Raw genomic sequence first — 14,627 nt, 5'->3', positions numbered from 1 at the left:
TCTTTTATTTTTAATTGTATTTGTTTTTTCTTGTTATTATATGCTTTTTCCAATTTAATTTGGAGTCCAGGTGCATGCCTAAATATTTTACACTGCTGCAATTCGGAATGATTGACTTATTGAGGAGGACTATTGTGCTTTCTCAATGAAAAAATAATGTGTTGCGATTTGTCGGTTTTGATATTAATATATCATTTGTGGTACGAGAATTCCAATGATAATAGGAATTTTTAGACTTTTTTAGTGGCAGCTGTAATGTCCACGTTGTTGGAGATTATTGCTACGTCAGAGCAAAAAATGATCGAAAATTTTGTGCAATGAATACGAAGCTGGATGCTGGTTTCGCGATTATTATTATTTTTTTATCTTTGGCTATTTATAATTGTTAATTAAAAATTTTTTATAATATTCATTCAAAATATTGTTATAATTTTAACATAAAATAATTGAATATATGTAAATATATATGTGTGTGTAGTATGATTGTAATTGATGAAATTAGCTACGTTATAATAGCGATACATGAAAAATCATAAGCAACTAGAAATCGGGTTGATTTTCAGCTCAGGTGAATGATGTCGCATGTATAATATAGAAGTTTTATACACAGAGTAGATTATAGAATAGAATATAAAAAGCCCAATTGACATTGATTAGTTTTAACATAATGCATAATTGCATAATTGCGTTAATTAAATAAAATCAAAATAAATTCAAATTAATTAAATGTATTCTAAACATAGTAAATGTATTAAAAATATGTGTTTTGTCAGAAATCTAATTCAAATAATATTTATATAAATTACTGTTTATATTTGTGAAAAGAATTGACATTGCATTCACCGTACCCCATTTTTAACTATATTAGGACATTATAATTCAGATATTGACATATGAACAAATCGAAAAATCCTTCTTGAAGTTTTTTATTATTTAAATTAAAAATGGTATAATTTTTTTTATTCTATTTCAGGAAAACGTCGCCTTGGATACAGGAAACTAATAATGTCTAAACGCAATGCGATATTCCAAATGAAAATATTCATGTGCGGTACTTTTTTACATAATTGTGCTATTTGTGTGGAATTTGACATAAAATTTTATAGTTTTACTTGAAGATAGTTTTTCATTTTAGATAAAATGTGAACTTGAATAAGTTCACAAAAGTTTGCCTTATCGTACTAATATCATAAATTTTATATTTTAAATAAATTTATAAATAATGTTTCAGATTAGCAAGTTTGTCAATTATTAGTTGAAAATTATATAGGGCAAATTATAGTTAAACTATAAAACTAATAAATTAAAAAATATTAATATTTTTTGGCAAAAAAAAACATGTTTTTAAATAAATTAAAACTTGTAAAAAGCCTAGAGCACAGTACAGAGTTTTTTTTTGATAGAGATTAAAAAAACAAAAAGTTCTTGTTTTTAAATTGATAAAAATTTGTAAATTTTTAAAAGGCTCATATTTTATATGTAAAATTTTATATTGAAAAGACTCATATTTTATATGTAAAATTTATATGGAAAATTTATATTGAAAAGGCTCATATTTTATATGTAAAATTTATATGGAAAATTTGTAAATTTTAAAAAGGCTCATATTTTATATTTGTAAATTTTAATAAGGCTCATATTTGACATATATATAGCTCATGTTTTAAATCAATAGAGAATTGAAAGAAGCAATGGAACCCATGGAATATTATCCATGAGTTTTATTCGATTGGAAAATATTAAATTGAAATCATGGACTATTATTATCTATAAGCTTTTATAACAAGTTTTATTCGATTTGAAACATGGCTATCCAGTAGAAAAAATCAAATCATTTTTTTTTTAATTTTTCAGCTTGAAAATCTATCGACAGTCTTTAGTTTTATACAAACGTGATTCGATTCATAAATTTAAATATTTCAGTTTGAAAATTTGTGAAGTCTTTGATTTTATAACAAGTATTTTCGATTCATAATTTTCAATTTTTCAGTTCGAAAATCTTTGGACTACAGTCTTTAAATTTAAACTCAATTGAACTGTTAAAAACGTTTTCTTGTTTGAACTGCAGATTAATTATTATTGAATGTTTATGACATATGCGTCAGATGTCACATAAAAAAAATTTGGGATGTCACATAAAAAAAATTTGTCATGGTAACCGTTAATATAAAATTTTCAGTAAAATTATTTTGCGGTGGCAACCGTTGCCATGCTTACCGTTTGATATAATTTGTTGGTTTATTTAAAAAGTTTGAACCGACTTTATACAAGTTTTTACTAATTTTATGTTATTTTTTTCCATTTATAACTTTCGCTGTGGTGTACTGATGATAAGTTGTACATTTTTTACAACTCATAACGCACGCTGTGCAGTACTGTCTGTGAAATTAATAACTAAATTCCTTTTGTTGCTTGGCAACCGTTGTCATGGTAACCGTTAATATAAAATTGTCAGTAAAATTATTTTGCGGTGGTAACCGTTGCCATGCTTACTGTTTCTATGGAAAGTTTCAGTTCATCAATAGCACACGACGTGCAGTACAGCTAGGAAAATGTTAGTCAGATCCGTATCGTTGCTCGTATGCAAAAAAAAAAGAGGATATCTCCACACAAGGGCGTCCCGTACGCGATTGTCCCCATAACGCTCGATTTCTCGATTTTGAAAAATTAGTAGAAGCAATAAAAATTCATTTCATTATTAATGAAATTCCTTTCATTTCATTATTGTACGGCAGTACTGCACAGCGTGCGTTATGAGTTGTAAAATATATATAACTTATCATCAGTACAGCACAGCGAGAGTTATAAATAAATGGAGAAAATAACAAAGTTAGTAAAAACTTGTATAAAGTTGGTTCAAACTTTTCAAATAAACCAAGATTTTATGTCAAAAATCAATCAAACTCTGAGATCGACGAAGACTTTGAAATCTGTCGTGATCACTAGTCGACTGGAGACCCGGTCGACCAAAATCGACGGTCTCACGCTAGTCGACACAAATATTGAGGCCATACCATTATCTCCCGATGTACGGGACCCAAAAAAGTCCAGATGAGACGACTCAATCACATTCTGCTCCAACCGATCTCGAGGCATGTTTGCAAAAGTTGAGTTGACACTCTGGATAATACTAAATGCAATGAAACAGCTGTTAGGTCGTTATTTCATAGTCACCCTTGCTGTATTTTGAAGCGTGCTGTATGCATCAATGCCAAATGCATTTATGTTTGGCGCCATCTTATTGTGTTTAATAATAACTGGCAGAATGACTAGTATTTCACCGTGTATAAGATTGTTTATGATGATACCCTGATGAAAGTTGTAATGAGCTAGCGGAAGAAAAGGGTATGGTTAAAAATGACAGGGTAGCACGATCGAAACATGAATAAAACTTAAAGAAAAATGGTATTTGTTTCATTAATCAAAATGTAACAATTATATATTAATTAATATTATTATTTATTATATCACTATTTGAAATAAATAATTAGGTACGGTGTAAATAATTACTTATCATTAGTAGCTATGAAGTGTAAGTAAATATTATTGTTATTCGTATTGATTTAATTGAAAATTCCATGCAAGCAACGGTAACCATGGCAATGAAAATCACAAAAACATTTTTATTTATATTTTGATGAAAATATATTTTATACGCATATATTTTGTCCTCATTTCATTTATTCAAATTTATCAGGTTCATCTATTTGTACTACTTATATTGAATTATTTCATATACAACGCCACCCTTATTCTTTATCTATGACGTCACCATTGAGATTTATATAAAAATGACCGTGATCATCCTAACCTAGGCAATATAGGGTGTGTTCGGAGTGGCAGTTTGTGACGATCCACAACTCTTACAAACTCATTGTGATTTGTTACACTGCGCATGCGCCATCTCATGACAGTTTCCAACTATTTGAGAGGACGGTTTACATCAAACGCGACCAAACCTTCACAAACAGCTGAGCATTTTTTCAGATGTGTTTAGTATAATTTGTTTTGTTTTTTATGTTTGTTTGCGCAGTTTAATATTGATCTAATACTACTAGTTTTAATTAAATTATATTATTTATTATTTATATTTTTTTAGTTTTATTGTTTAATATAATAATAGATCAAAAATATAATAAATAAGTTTTTTTATGTTTATTTTCATCAAATATATGAAACAGTTATTCAATTATTTATTTTTAATCGTTAAACTCCTGTAACTTTTGGTTGTGGACTGTCGGTGACTGCACTTCGAACAAACCCATACTAAGTTTTATTCAATTTCATAACATGGACTATTTATTAGCCATTAGATTTTCTAAAAAGTTCTATTTAGTTTGAAAATATCAATTTTAAAACATAGAATATTATCCATGTGTTTTATAAAAGGTTTTATTCGATATGAAAATATTAATCTGAAAGTATGGACTATTATTCATGTGTTTGTATAAAAAGTTTTATTCTATTTGAAAATATCAGTTCAAAAATATGGACATATTATCTATGGTTTTTTATAACAAAATTTATTCGATTTGAAAATATCAAGTTTCCAACTATTTGAGAGGACGGTTTACATCAAACGCGACCAAACCTTCACAAACAGCTGAGCATTTTTTCAGATGTGTTTAGTATAATTTGTTTTGTTTTTTATGTTTGTTTGCGCAGTTTAATATTGATCTAATACTACTAGTTTTAATTAAATTATATTATTTATTATTTATATTTTTTTAGTTTTATTGTTTAATATAATAATAGATCAAAAATATAATAAATAAGTTTTTTTATGTTTATTTTCATCAAATATATGAAACAGTTATTCAATTATTTATTTTTAATCGTTAAACTCCTGTAACTTTTGGTTGTGGACTGTCGGTGACTGCACTTCGAACAAACCCATAATAAGTTTTATTCAATTTCATAACATGGACTATTTATTAGCCATTAGATTTTCTAAAAAGTTCTATTTAGTTTGAAAATATCAATTTTAAAACATAGAATATTATCCATGTGTTTTATAAAAGGTTTTATTCGATATGAAAATATTAATCTGAAAGTATGGACTATTATTCATGTGTTTGTATAAAAAGTTTTATTCTATTTGAAAATATCAGTTCAAAAATATGGACATATTATCTATGTGTTTTTATAACAAAATTTATTCGATTTGAAAATATCAAGTTTATTCGACTTGAAAACATCGACTATCATCCAAGTGTTTTCAAACAAGTTTTATTCGATTCGAAAATATAAATTTTAAAGCAAAGAATATTATCCATGTGTTTTTATAACCGGATTTATTCGATTGGAAAATATCAATTTGAAAACATAAATTATTATCAATGTGTTTACGTAAAAATTTTATTTGATGTAAAAATATGTTTTTAAATCGATAAAAATAATTTGTAAAAAAAGCAAGAGCATAGCGTACACGGGAACAATATTTCACTCCGATGCAAACCTCTGACGGAGCAAGCCTCTAATAGTCAGTCGTGTCGGAGGATTGATCTTTTTCTAATTTCTTAAAATTTGAACCATTCAACGATTTTTCGATTTGCTTATTCACATTACAAATAACATTGTTTATACTAGAGCAACAGAAATAGCGGAAAGGTTTCTCAAAAAATCGCCTTATTGCTTTCAATGTCAAGCATATCATTATTATGATTATATTGATTAATAACAAAAAGAAAATTAATAAATATATGTTTACTAAAATGTAGTTTTTACAAAAAATCTTAAATTATAATTAATCACAGATAAATTGAACAATAGAAAAGTATTATCAAGCTTGCTGCACAAATCTTGTTCTTTACTAAAATGTAGTTTTTTACAAAAAATCTTAAATTATAATTAATCACAGATAAATTGAACAATAGAAAGTATTATCAGCTTGCTGCACAAATCTTGTTCTTCATCCACCGGAATCTATCGAGGAGCATGTCGGCACAGCGATCGGAAATCGGACGATTTCAAATATCTTGCCCATTTTTCATTGCTTGAGCCATCTGAAAGATATGGGGAATACAATTAGTCAGTATTTCATCCTAATGCATAGTGGTGTATAATTTGCGGAATATCATGAAATTTTTGTTACCACAAAATTTTAACGGAAAATTAACTCCGCCAACTTAAAAATATTCACAAAAAAGAAAATTTTTAGCAACATGGTGGTGAAATGTGCATAAGTTTTGTTATATCCATGGATTTCTGATTTTCCAATAATATTTTAAATAATTTTAATTTACTACTATTTTCCGTAGTTCTATCAAAGTAAAATTTTATTCGTATTAAAGTCTAGATGAGTTAATATTCTCAAGACTGAATGCTAAAGTTTAAGGATACCTTTGTCCCCATGTGATAGGTCTTCCTGTAAGATAAATTTTAATGAGACAAAACTTACACTTGAGCATCATATGCGTTCAGTGATTCAATCTTGAATTGCAAATTAAGATAATTACGTCATGTTTACATTTCTAAACCAAACATTGATTTAATGTAAGAATGTAAAGGTGTATTTTTTTTGAATTTTTATTTTTAACTTTAAATTGAATTTGACGTACCTGTGTATTCTTCAACCGTCCCCAGGCCCATAACTGCAACATCGGCCTTACCTTCTGCTAAACATCTGCAAGAAAAAGCTTTTAATTGTTTTGCATACATTTGTAGTCGTACTTTGACGCTTTAGTGCAATGACGTACAATTTTAATTTAAAATCACACCAACAAAAAGTAATTCATTAAAGTTTCGATACATCCACAAAAAAATAAAAGCAAAATGATAAATAATAAAAATATATTTATTAACTTCCCGTAGAGAAAGTTATAATAATCCCAAAAAAATCAAAAATAAAAAATTTTATGTATCTTTGCGTTTCAAAGCTTTCTGATTATCTTGGCATACCTTAAAAAAACTAGATGTATGTGCGGATACAATTTTTCGTCCATGACTTCGAGAACACAAATAAACTCAATTGAATGATTCAAAAAACATTCTATTCCTATTAATAATGAGATGTTCCGATTGGTTTTTGGCCAAGACAGGTCCCACCGTTTCGAAATTCGCGGAAAATGTGCCAAAAATGATATTGATTTTAATGATTCAAATAACATCTTACTTGTATTGACAAAATGAAGAAGTTATTAAATTTTTAGCCAGCGGTTTCGGAGATCCAATAAAAAAAGTAAAAAAATGCTATTTGGCGGTCAAAATAAATCATTAGACATATGCACATCAAATTATCAGATATTTTATAGAGATTTCATTAATAAGTACAAATTTTGCTTATACTTCTAAGAGTTCCGTACCAAGATTTATTACATTTAACCGTTAGAATCTGACGCGGCGGTTACGCGCTTCGATATTTCGTCTCTAAAACAGCTAAGCAGCGCAATTACTATAAAAAAGAATTTTCAAAAATTTCAAAAGTTTTTAAAAAACTTAAAATTACAGGACGGGACGTATCAGCAACTCGCCATAGCATCGTGCATGCAACACTAGTTATGTATATATATATTCAATAATTTATTAATTCCACGAATTCTCAGAAATCGAAGATCCAATAGATAAAAGCTGAAAAGTCCAAGAAATAGATGGAAGAATAATTTTGCTTTTAAATTTTCCATGCGTTTCAAGTACATTACTTGTCTCATCATCAAAGTAAAATTTAACATAAAAAATATATATCAATACAACACTATATCAATTATTAACTTCCCGTGGGTAGTTATAGTAATGAGCCAAAAACCGAAAATGAAATTTTTGGCATTTCTCGACGTTTTGAAGGTTTCTGAACATTCTGGCATACCTCAGAAAAAATGAATGTGTGTGTGTGTTTTGTGTGTCCGCATTTTTTCGTTCACGTTTTCGGGCGCACGGATCAACCGATTCGAATGGTTCAAAAACATTCGATTCCTATTGATAGGGAGATATGTTGATTAGTTTTTGGCAAAGGCAGGTCCAGCAGTTTCGGAAATAAAAAGCAAAGATTGCAGAAAATAGAAATCGAGTTTTTGAGAGAACGGAGCATCCGATTTGAATTATCTAAAAAACATTCAATTTGTAATGATTGGGAGAAGAGGTGATTAGTTTTTAGCAAAGGCAGATCCAGCCATTTCGAAGATACAGAGCTAAATGTGCAATAAATGGCAGTTTTTAGGAGAATTAAGCGTCCGATTTGAAAAATTCAAAGAACTTTCTGCTTGTTTCAACAAAGTAATTGCTTTTGGAAAAATATGTTTGCTTCTAATTTTAAAATTTTAATATATATATATATATATATATATATATATAACGTGTGTGTGTGTGCGTTGTATGTATGTATATTCGAATAAAGTTTTCATTGACACATGGGTTTTGTGTACTGATTCGACGATTCATCGACGATTTCGAGAGCACCAATTTGAATTTATTGATTGTATAAGAAGTACATATATTGTTTCCATTTCTATGGGTTCCATAACAAGATTTGTAATATTTAAAGTTCACTCAAAATGATCCAAACAAATACCCTCGGTATTATCAACGAAAAGGAACAACCGACTTGAAAAAAATATTCAATGCGTACTAAAAGCATACTAGTTCTAGAAATCGTAGAAGAAAAATTGTATCCAAACCTGCATACTACACATACCCACATATCTCAATTTTTTTAATGTAGAAGTGGACAGGCATTTTCAAGTCAAATTTTATAGAAAAAAGTAAATTTTACCTGAAAGCCCCTTCCTCTCCTATATATTCTTGATGCGCGCCGCACAATTTGTTGTCCTTGCTACCAGGTATACAAAGTTCGGAGAAAAAGTTTCTCAACAAATCTTTTTCATTGCAATTATCAGCGTTTTGAATCATACTTTGATTTCTCAATTCGTCTAGTGCAGAAAACCAAGCTGATCCTTTGTTTGATGCAAAGCAAACCCTTTTGTTCTTCAAGCCAGAAATGCTGTGAATATCAGAGGTCGACCTTACCACAAAAGCTGAACGATAAAAATGTTTAGCTTCTAGCGGGTACTCGAATAAAATCGGTTGTAAACCTAACCTAAATGTAAACGTGATGCATTTTATCTAAACAATTATGAGATTAAATATAAAAATCCTGGTTTTGAAAACAATACCTTTCAGCTTCAAATCTATCCTCTTGCTGCACTATTGTAACATCTACTTCTCCATATGCAACAGCACGAACGCACTCTGTATCATTCATCTTTCTGATACATTGAACGTCTGGTTCAACACCTTGGACTGCTGCTGATTCTTGCATCCATGTACATTTTGCTAATGCTATGGTACTGCTTGTACAAATAGATATCGATCTGAAAAAAAGTTCGATCTTAGGAATAGGTGAAAAAAAACATCTGACTAAATAGTAAACACTAAGGAATACATCTTAATGACTCAAAAAAGTGGAAAGCATATTGATATTGATACAATCAAGAATTTAATTACCTACATTATTATTACACTTCCCGTAGGATAAGTTATAGTAATCGCAAAAAAATCAACCGATTTGAATGATTCAAAACACATTCGGTTCTTACTGATGAGGACACGTGCTAATTAGTTTTTGACAAAGACAAGTCTAGCCGTTTCGAAGATACGGAGCAAAAAGCACCAAAGATGATATTTCACTTTTTGAGAGAACAGAGCGCCTGATTCGAATGGCAGTCCCAGCGGTTGCGAAAATCCAAAAAAAAATATCATTCGATATATGCACACATAAAATTATCAGAAAATTTATAGAGATTTCAATAATATGTACACATTTTGTGTAATTTTTTTTGAGTTCCGTACCAAAATTTCTAATTTTAAGGTTCACTTATTTGCGAGGGATAATGAAGGATCGCATTGCCTTTGTACTAAACTATTTTTAAAATACTGAAATAATAAACAACAGTTTTACTTTAAAATAAATATTACCAGACAAAGCGACAGTATAAAGAAACCAATTTGAATGATTGTAAAAACATTCGATTCGTATTGACCGCGAGTCGTTTTTGTGAAAGGCTCGTCTAACCGTTTCCTGTGAAGTGCAATAGGTGTAAAGATGGTCATGCAATTTTTGAGAGAACAGATCATCTAATTAGAATAATTAAAGAAATATTATGCTTATATGTACACGATGTGAAAAAAAAATCAAAATTTGTTTTAAAAATTCAAAATTTGAAATTTTTCATATTTAAAAAAAAAAAACAAAGTATTGACAAATTAAAAAAAAAAATTTATTAAACGATTTTCAACAAAAATTTCAGAATCCTTCGAAATTTTCAAAAAAAGCAAAACTTTCAAAAAAAACGAATATTTTCACAAACTTGCACATTCTCAAAAATAATCGATTTTTTAAAAAAATCCAAAAAAATGTACGATTAAAAAATTTTCAAAATTTCGAAAAAATTCCAAAATTATTAAGAAAATTAAATTTTTAAACTTTTCACCATTTTCAAAAAAAATCAAAATAAAAAAAAGATAAATTTCTTGTAAACATACACATATGTTTATAGAATACACTTGTTTTTAATTATTCAATAATTTGTATTGATTATTGATTATTTTGATTACTCGAATGTTTAATTACGGTACGGAAAGTTCCAGCGATTTGCACAATGCCATGCACCACTAGTTTTATAGTGTTATTGTATTTTGTCGCCATACCCCAAAATGACTCTGTACATCATCCAATCTGACCCAGGCCACTTCTCCTTGACCATCTGTCAAACAAAACAGTGGACCTCGGCGTCCCCAAAATTTATCACCTGCTGAACAAGCGCTCGGGCTGTAGCACAGCGAACATAAGGACGGATATCGTTTTTCTTAAATAAGTTTAATAAATCTAGATAATATATTCAAAATTATTAATTACAAGTATTAAATTCATCATACTCAGTTCTCTGTCTTCCACAATATCCGTCACCCAAGGTCCTGCCTTGCATGCAGAACTGAAGAACATGGATGACGATTTTATCCTATTTTCGGCGAGGGATAATGAAGGATCACATTGCCTTTGTACTAAACTATTTTCAAAATACTGAAATAATAAACAACAGTTTTACTTTAAAATAAATATTAACAGACAAAGCAATGATAGATCATGAATAAACAATACAAAATAATGTTGATGCTCGGATTCAATATTTCTGATATGTTGATAACATAATAAATAAATGCTTATAATAATTTTTTAATTTTGCTGCTAATATTTTTTTTTGTTTTTATTTTAGAAAGTACTTACATTAGCTAATATATCATTCCAATCTGCTTCATATCCATGTCCAGGGTGGCATAGCCTGCTGCCTTTCAAATCTTGAACGGTGCTAATTCTTGCATCGTTGTTAACCACTGCAACTACTTCGTATTCAAATGGTAAATTATGAAAACTAAAAATAATAGATTAGAATTTTTGTAATTATTACAGGAAAAATAAGAAAACATTATTAATAGTTCCCGTAGGGTAGTTATAGTAATGGGCCGAAAATCTAAAATGAAAATTTTTGCATTTCTCGACGTTTCGAAGGTTTCTGAACATTTGATGTGTGTGTGTGTTTTGTATGTCCGCATTTTTCCTCCACGTTTTCGGGCGCACGGATCAACCGATTTAAATGGTTAAAAAAACACTCGATTTCTATTAATGGGGAGATATGTTGATTAGTTTTTGGCAAAGGCAGGTCCAACCGTTACGGAGTTACGGAGCAAGGAGTGCAGAAAATAGAAATCGAGTTTTTGAGAGAATGGAGTATCCAATTTGAATGATCTAAAAAACATTCAATTTGTAATGATTAGGAAAAGAGGTGATTAGTTTTTGACAAAGGCAGGTCCAGCCATTTTGAAGATACAGAGCTAAATATGTGAAAAATGGTAGTTTTTGAGAAAACTAAGCGTGCGATTTGATTTATTCAAAAAACTTTCTGCTTGTTTCAACAAAATAATTGATTTCAGAAAAAAAATTGTAGAACTTCAACACTTCAAAATGTGTATGTGTGTATGTATGTATGTATGTTCAAATTCATAACAATTCATCAAATTTCTAACAATGAATTTCCTTATGGCGTAACTCACATGGTAAATTCTGCCACAGTTCTTACAAACACTCACACTTGCAGAAGGTTTTGTTTCACATCAGTTTTAGGATTTTTTGGAATCCGATTCCGGAATATTTAATTGTGTCAGAGCCATTACAATACTTCAAATATTCCTCCTTATCTCGTATTTTTGTAGAAAGTAAGCCGACTGTTGATCCATCAATATTTTATTATTTCATTATTAGAAATTATCTACCAGGGATAACTTATTACAAACTTCCCGAAGGAGCAGTATGTGTAAAAATTTAGAGGTTTTTTGCAAAGAATTGTTAACAAAATTTGTACTTATTATTAATATTCTTATAAAGAATCTGATAATTTGATGTGCGTATAATCCATGATCATTTTTCACCAACAAGTGTTATTTTCATAACTTTTTTCTGGTTCTTCACAACCGCTGAACCATTATTTCAGCCTTCTCAAAAATTGGCTAATTCTTCATTTCGCTAATATGAGTAAAATGTTTTTTGAATAATTCAATTCGGACACTCCGTCCGCTCAAAAACCGAATTTCTATTTTTGTCATTTTTTGCCCCGCATCTTCGAAATGGCAGAACTTGCCAATGAGAAATCGTGAACCAGCAGCAAACTACAGACCCATAGCCAAATTGCCGATATTTTCGAAAATTATAGAAAAGTTGTTAGCATTGGGAATTAGTGCTTATTAAATTGGGCGAGGAGCGTATTTCTCTTGAAAATTTAAAAAAATACCATTCGGCGGTCAAAAATGTTCATTAGACATATGCACATCAAATTGAAATGTGTAAATTTCTTTGGGTTTCGTACCAAAATTTTTAATTTTGAAGTTCATTTATATGGTTCAAACTGATGTCCTCGACATTTTCGACACTATGGAATAACCGATTTGTATGATTAAAAAAACATTCAATTCGTACTCGATTGCGAGGCGTTTTTGCAAAAGGTGCATTTAGCCCTTCCGGAGGTATGGAGCGCAAAAGATGTAAAAATGGTCATGCAGTTTCTACCACAGCCCGACATTTATTGGCTTTTTTTAAATAATATTTTATTGATATTCATAAATTTTCTGGTCATCTGTGTAACTTTATAGCAAAAGAATTACCCTGTTATTTCAAGTTACACTCCATCAATTCAACTGATGTCAAACTTAAACTTCGACATCAGTTCTATCTTAGTCTTCTTGACGGTCGCAATAGTTCTTTCAATATATCAATTAATCGAGTATCTGTATAGCAAAATTTGTAAGTGCGTTTAAGTGAATTCATCATCAGAGCAATGGCAACTGGACCTAAAACCAGTACTCTCTGGAATCATTTTTCGTCAACGGGGTATTCTAGTGCAGAAATTCAAATCAATAGTTTTTTTTCATATTTTTTAATTTAACATTTTAAGAATATGTGTACGAGAGGATTTTCAAAAATTTAAATTATTTTCGGAGATACAGCTGTATGACCATGATAATCCTCTTCTGTCTTTATTTTGTATAACTTGAAATGCGTTTTTCTAAAAACTGTCTTTTTCAATACGACGCCCACGATTTCTTAGTTCCACTGGACCGATTTACATGAAATTTTCGGAAATTATTCTTTATAGACTTTTCTCATACATATACTATACTTATCCCCAAATTTTATTTTTACTATTTTTGAAAAAGTTGTGAAGCTCAAAAGGTGTTAAGAAATTGATCCTTTTTTTCAAACAGTCGCCATTTTATCAAAATTTATTTTTTAACTTAATTCTAGTATATACCATTACTAGGAGGGTTGCAATCGTGGGCTTGGTCACGAGTCAACTTTTCAGATCACCCACTGCTAATTTTTAAAATTATTTTTTTTTTAATTTCCTATAGAGCAAGTTACAGTAATCGCAAAAAAAATCGAAAATGAAAATTTTTATATATTTTAACGTTTTAAAGGTTTCTGACTATTTTGGCTTACCTTAGAAAAAATGGATGTATGTGTGTGCGTGTGTGTATGCGGATACAAACTTTCGTCGACGATTTCGGGAACACCGATCAAGCGATTTGAATAATTCAGAAAACATTCGATTCGTATTGATAAGGAGACGTGCTGATTAGTTTTTGGCGAAGACAGGTCTAGCCGTTCCGAAGATACGGGGCAAAAAGTGCCAAAAATGGTAACTCAGTTTTTAAAGGAACGGAGCATCCGATTTTAATAATTCAAAAAACATTTTACTTGTATTGACAAGATGAATAACTGATTAAATTTTTGGAAAGGCAAGTCTAGCGATTATGGACTCTCAATAAAAATAAGTTTAAAAAATGCCATTTGGCGGTCAAAAATGTTTATTAAATATATGTACATCAAATTATCAGATACTTTATAGAGATTCTAATATTGTGTACACATTTTGTGTAAATTTTTTTGGGTTCCGTACCAAGATTTAGAAATTTATTTATATGGTTCAAACAAATGTCCTCGACATTTTCGACAGTATGTAATAACCTATTTATAAAATTGAAAAATCATTTGGTTTGTACTCGATCGCGAGGCGTTTTTGCAAAAGGCAGTTTTGCCGTTTCAGAGGTATGGAGCGCAAAGGGTGTAAAAACGGTTACGCAGT

At 29.6% G+C, this 14,627-nt stretch overlaps 1 protein-coding gene across 1 annotated transcript in view; it reads right to left on the bottom strand.

Annotated features, from left to right (window-relative positions):
- Positions 1–5,925: 5,925 nt before the first annotated feature.
- The window catches only part of LOC113375876 (transferrin-like), a 32,328-nt gene continuing 23,626 nt past the window's right edge, over positions 5,926–14,627 (bottom strand). Inside the window, exons 3-10 of the mRNA XM_026615824.1 lie at positions 11,219–11,363; positions 10,870–11,014; positions 10,642–10,799; positions 9,809–9,867; positions 9,108–9,305; positions 8,708–9,031; positions 6,561–6,625; positions 5,926–6,005 (exon numbers count right to left, since the gene is read on the bottom strand). Coding sequence (XP_026471609.1) covers positions 5,926–6,005; positions 6,561–6,625; positions 8,708–9,031; positions 9,108–9,305; positions 9,809–9,867; positions 10,642–10,799; positions 10,870–11,014; positions 11,219–11,363 — 1,174 coding nt within the window. The remainder of the gene's footprint in view (positions 6,006–6,560; positions 6,626–8,707; positions 9,032–9,107; positions 9,306–9,808; positions 9,868–10,641; positions 10,800–10,869; positions 11,015–11,218; positions 11,364–14,627) is intronic.

This window comes from Ctenocephalides felis, unplaced genomic scaffold, assembly GCF_003426905.1.
Source record: "Ctenocephalides felis isolate EL2017-DRISC unplaced genomic scaffold, ASM342690v1 CF-g0.4_SCAFFOLD_01886, whole genome shotgun sequence".
In the NCBI taxonomy this organism is placed as follows: Eukaryota; Metazoa; Arthropoda; class Insecta; order Siphonaptera; family Pulicidae; genus Ctenocephalides; species Ctenocephalides felis.
Note: the sequence above shows the minus strand (reverse complement) of the source record. Positions and strands in the feature narration are given on the sequence as shown.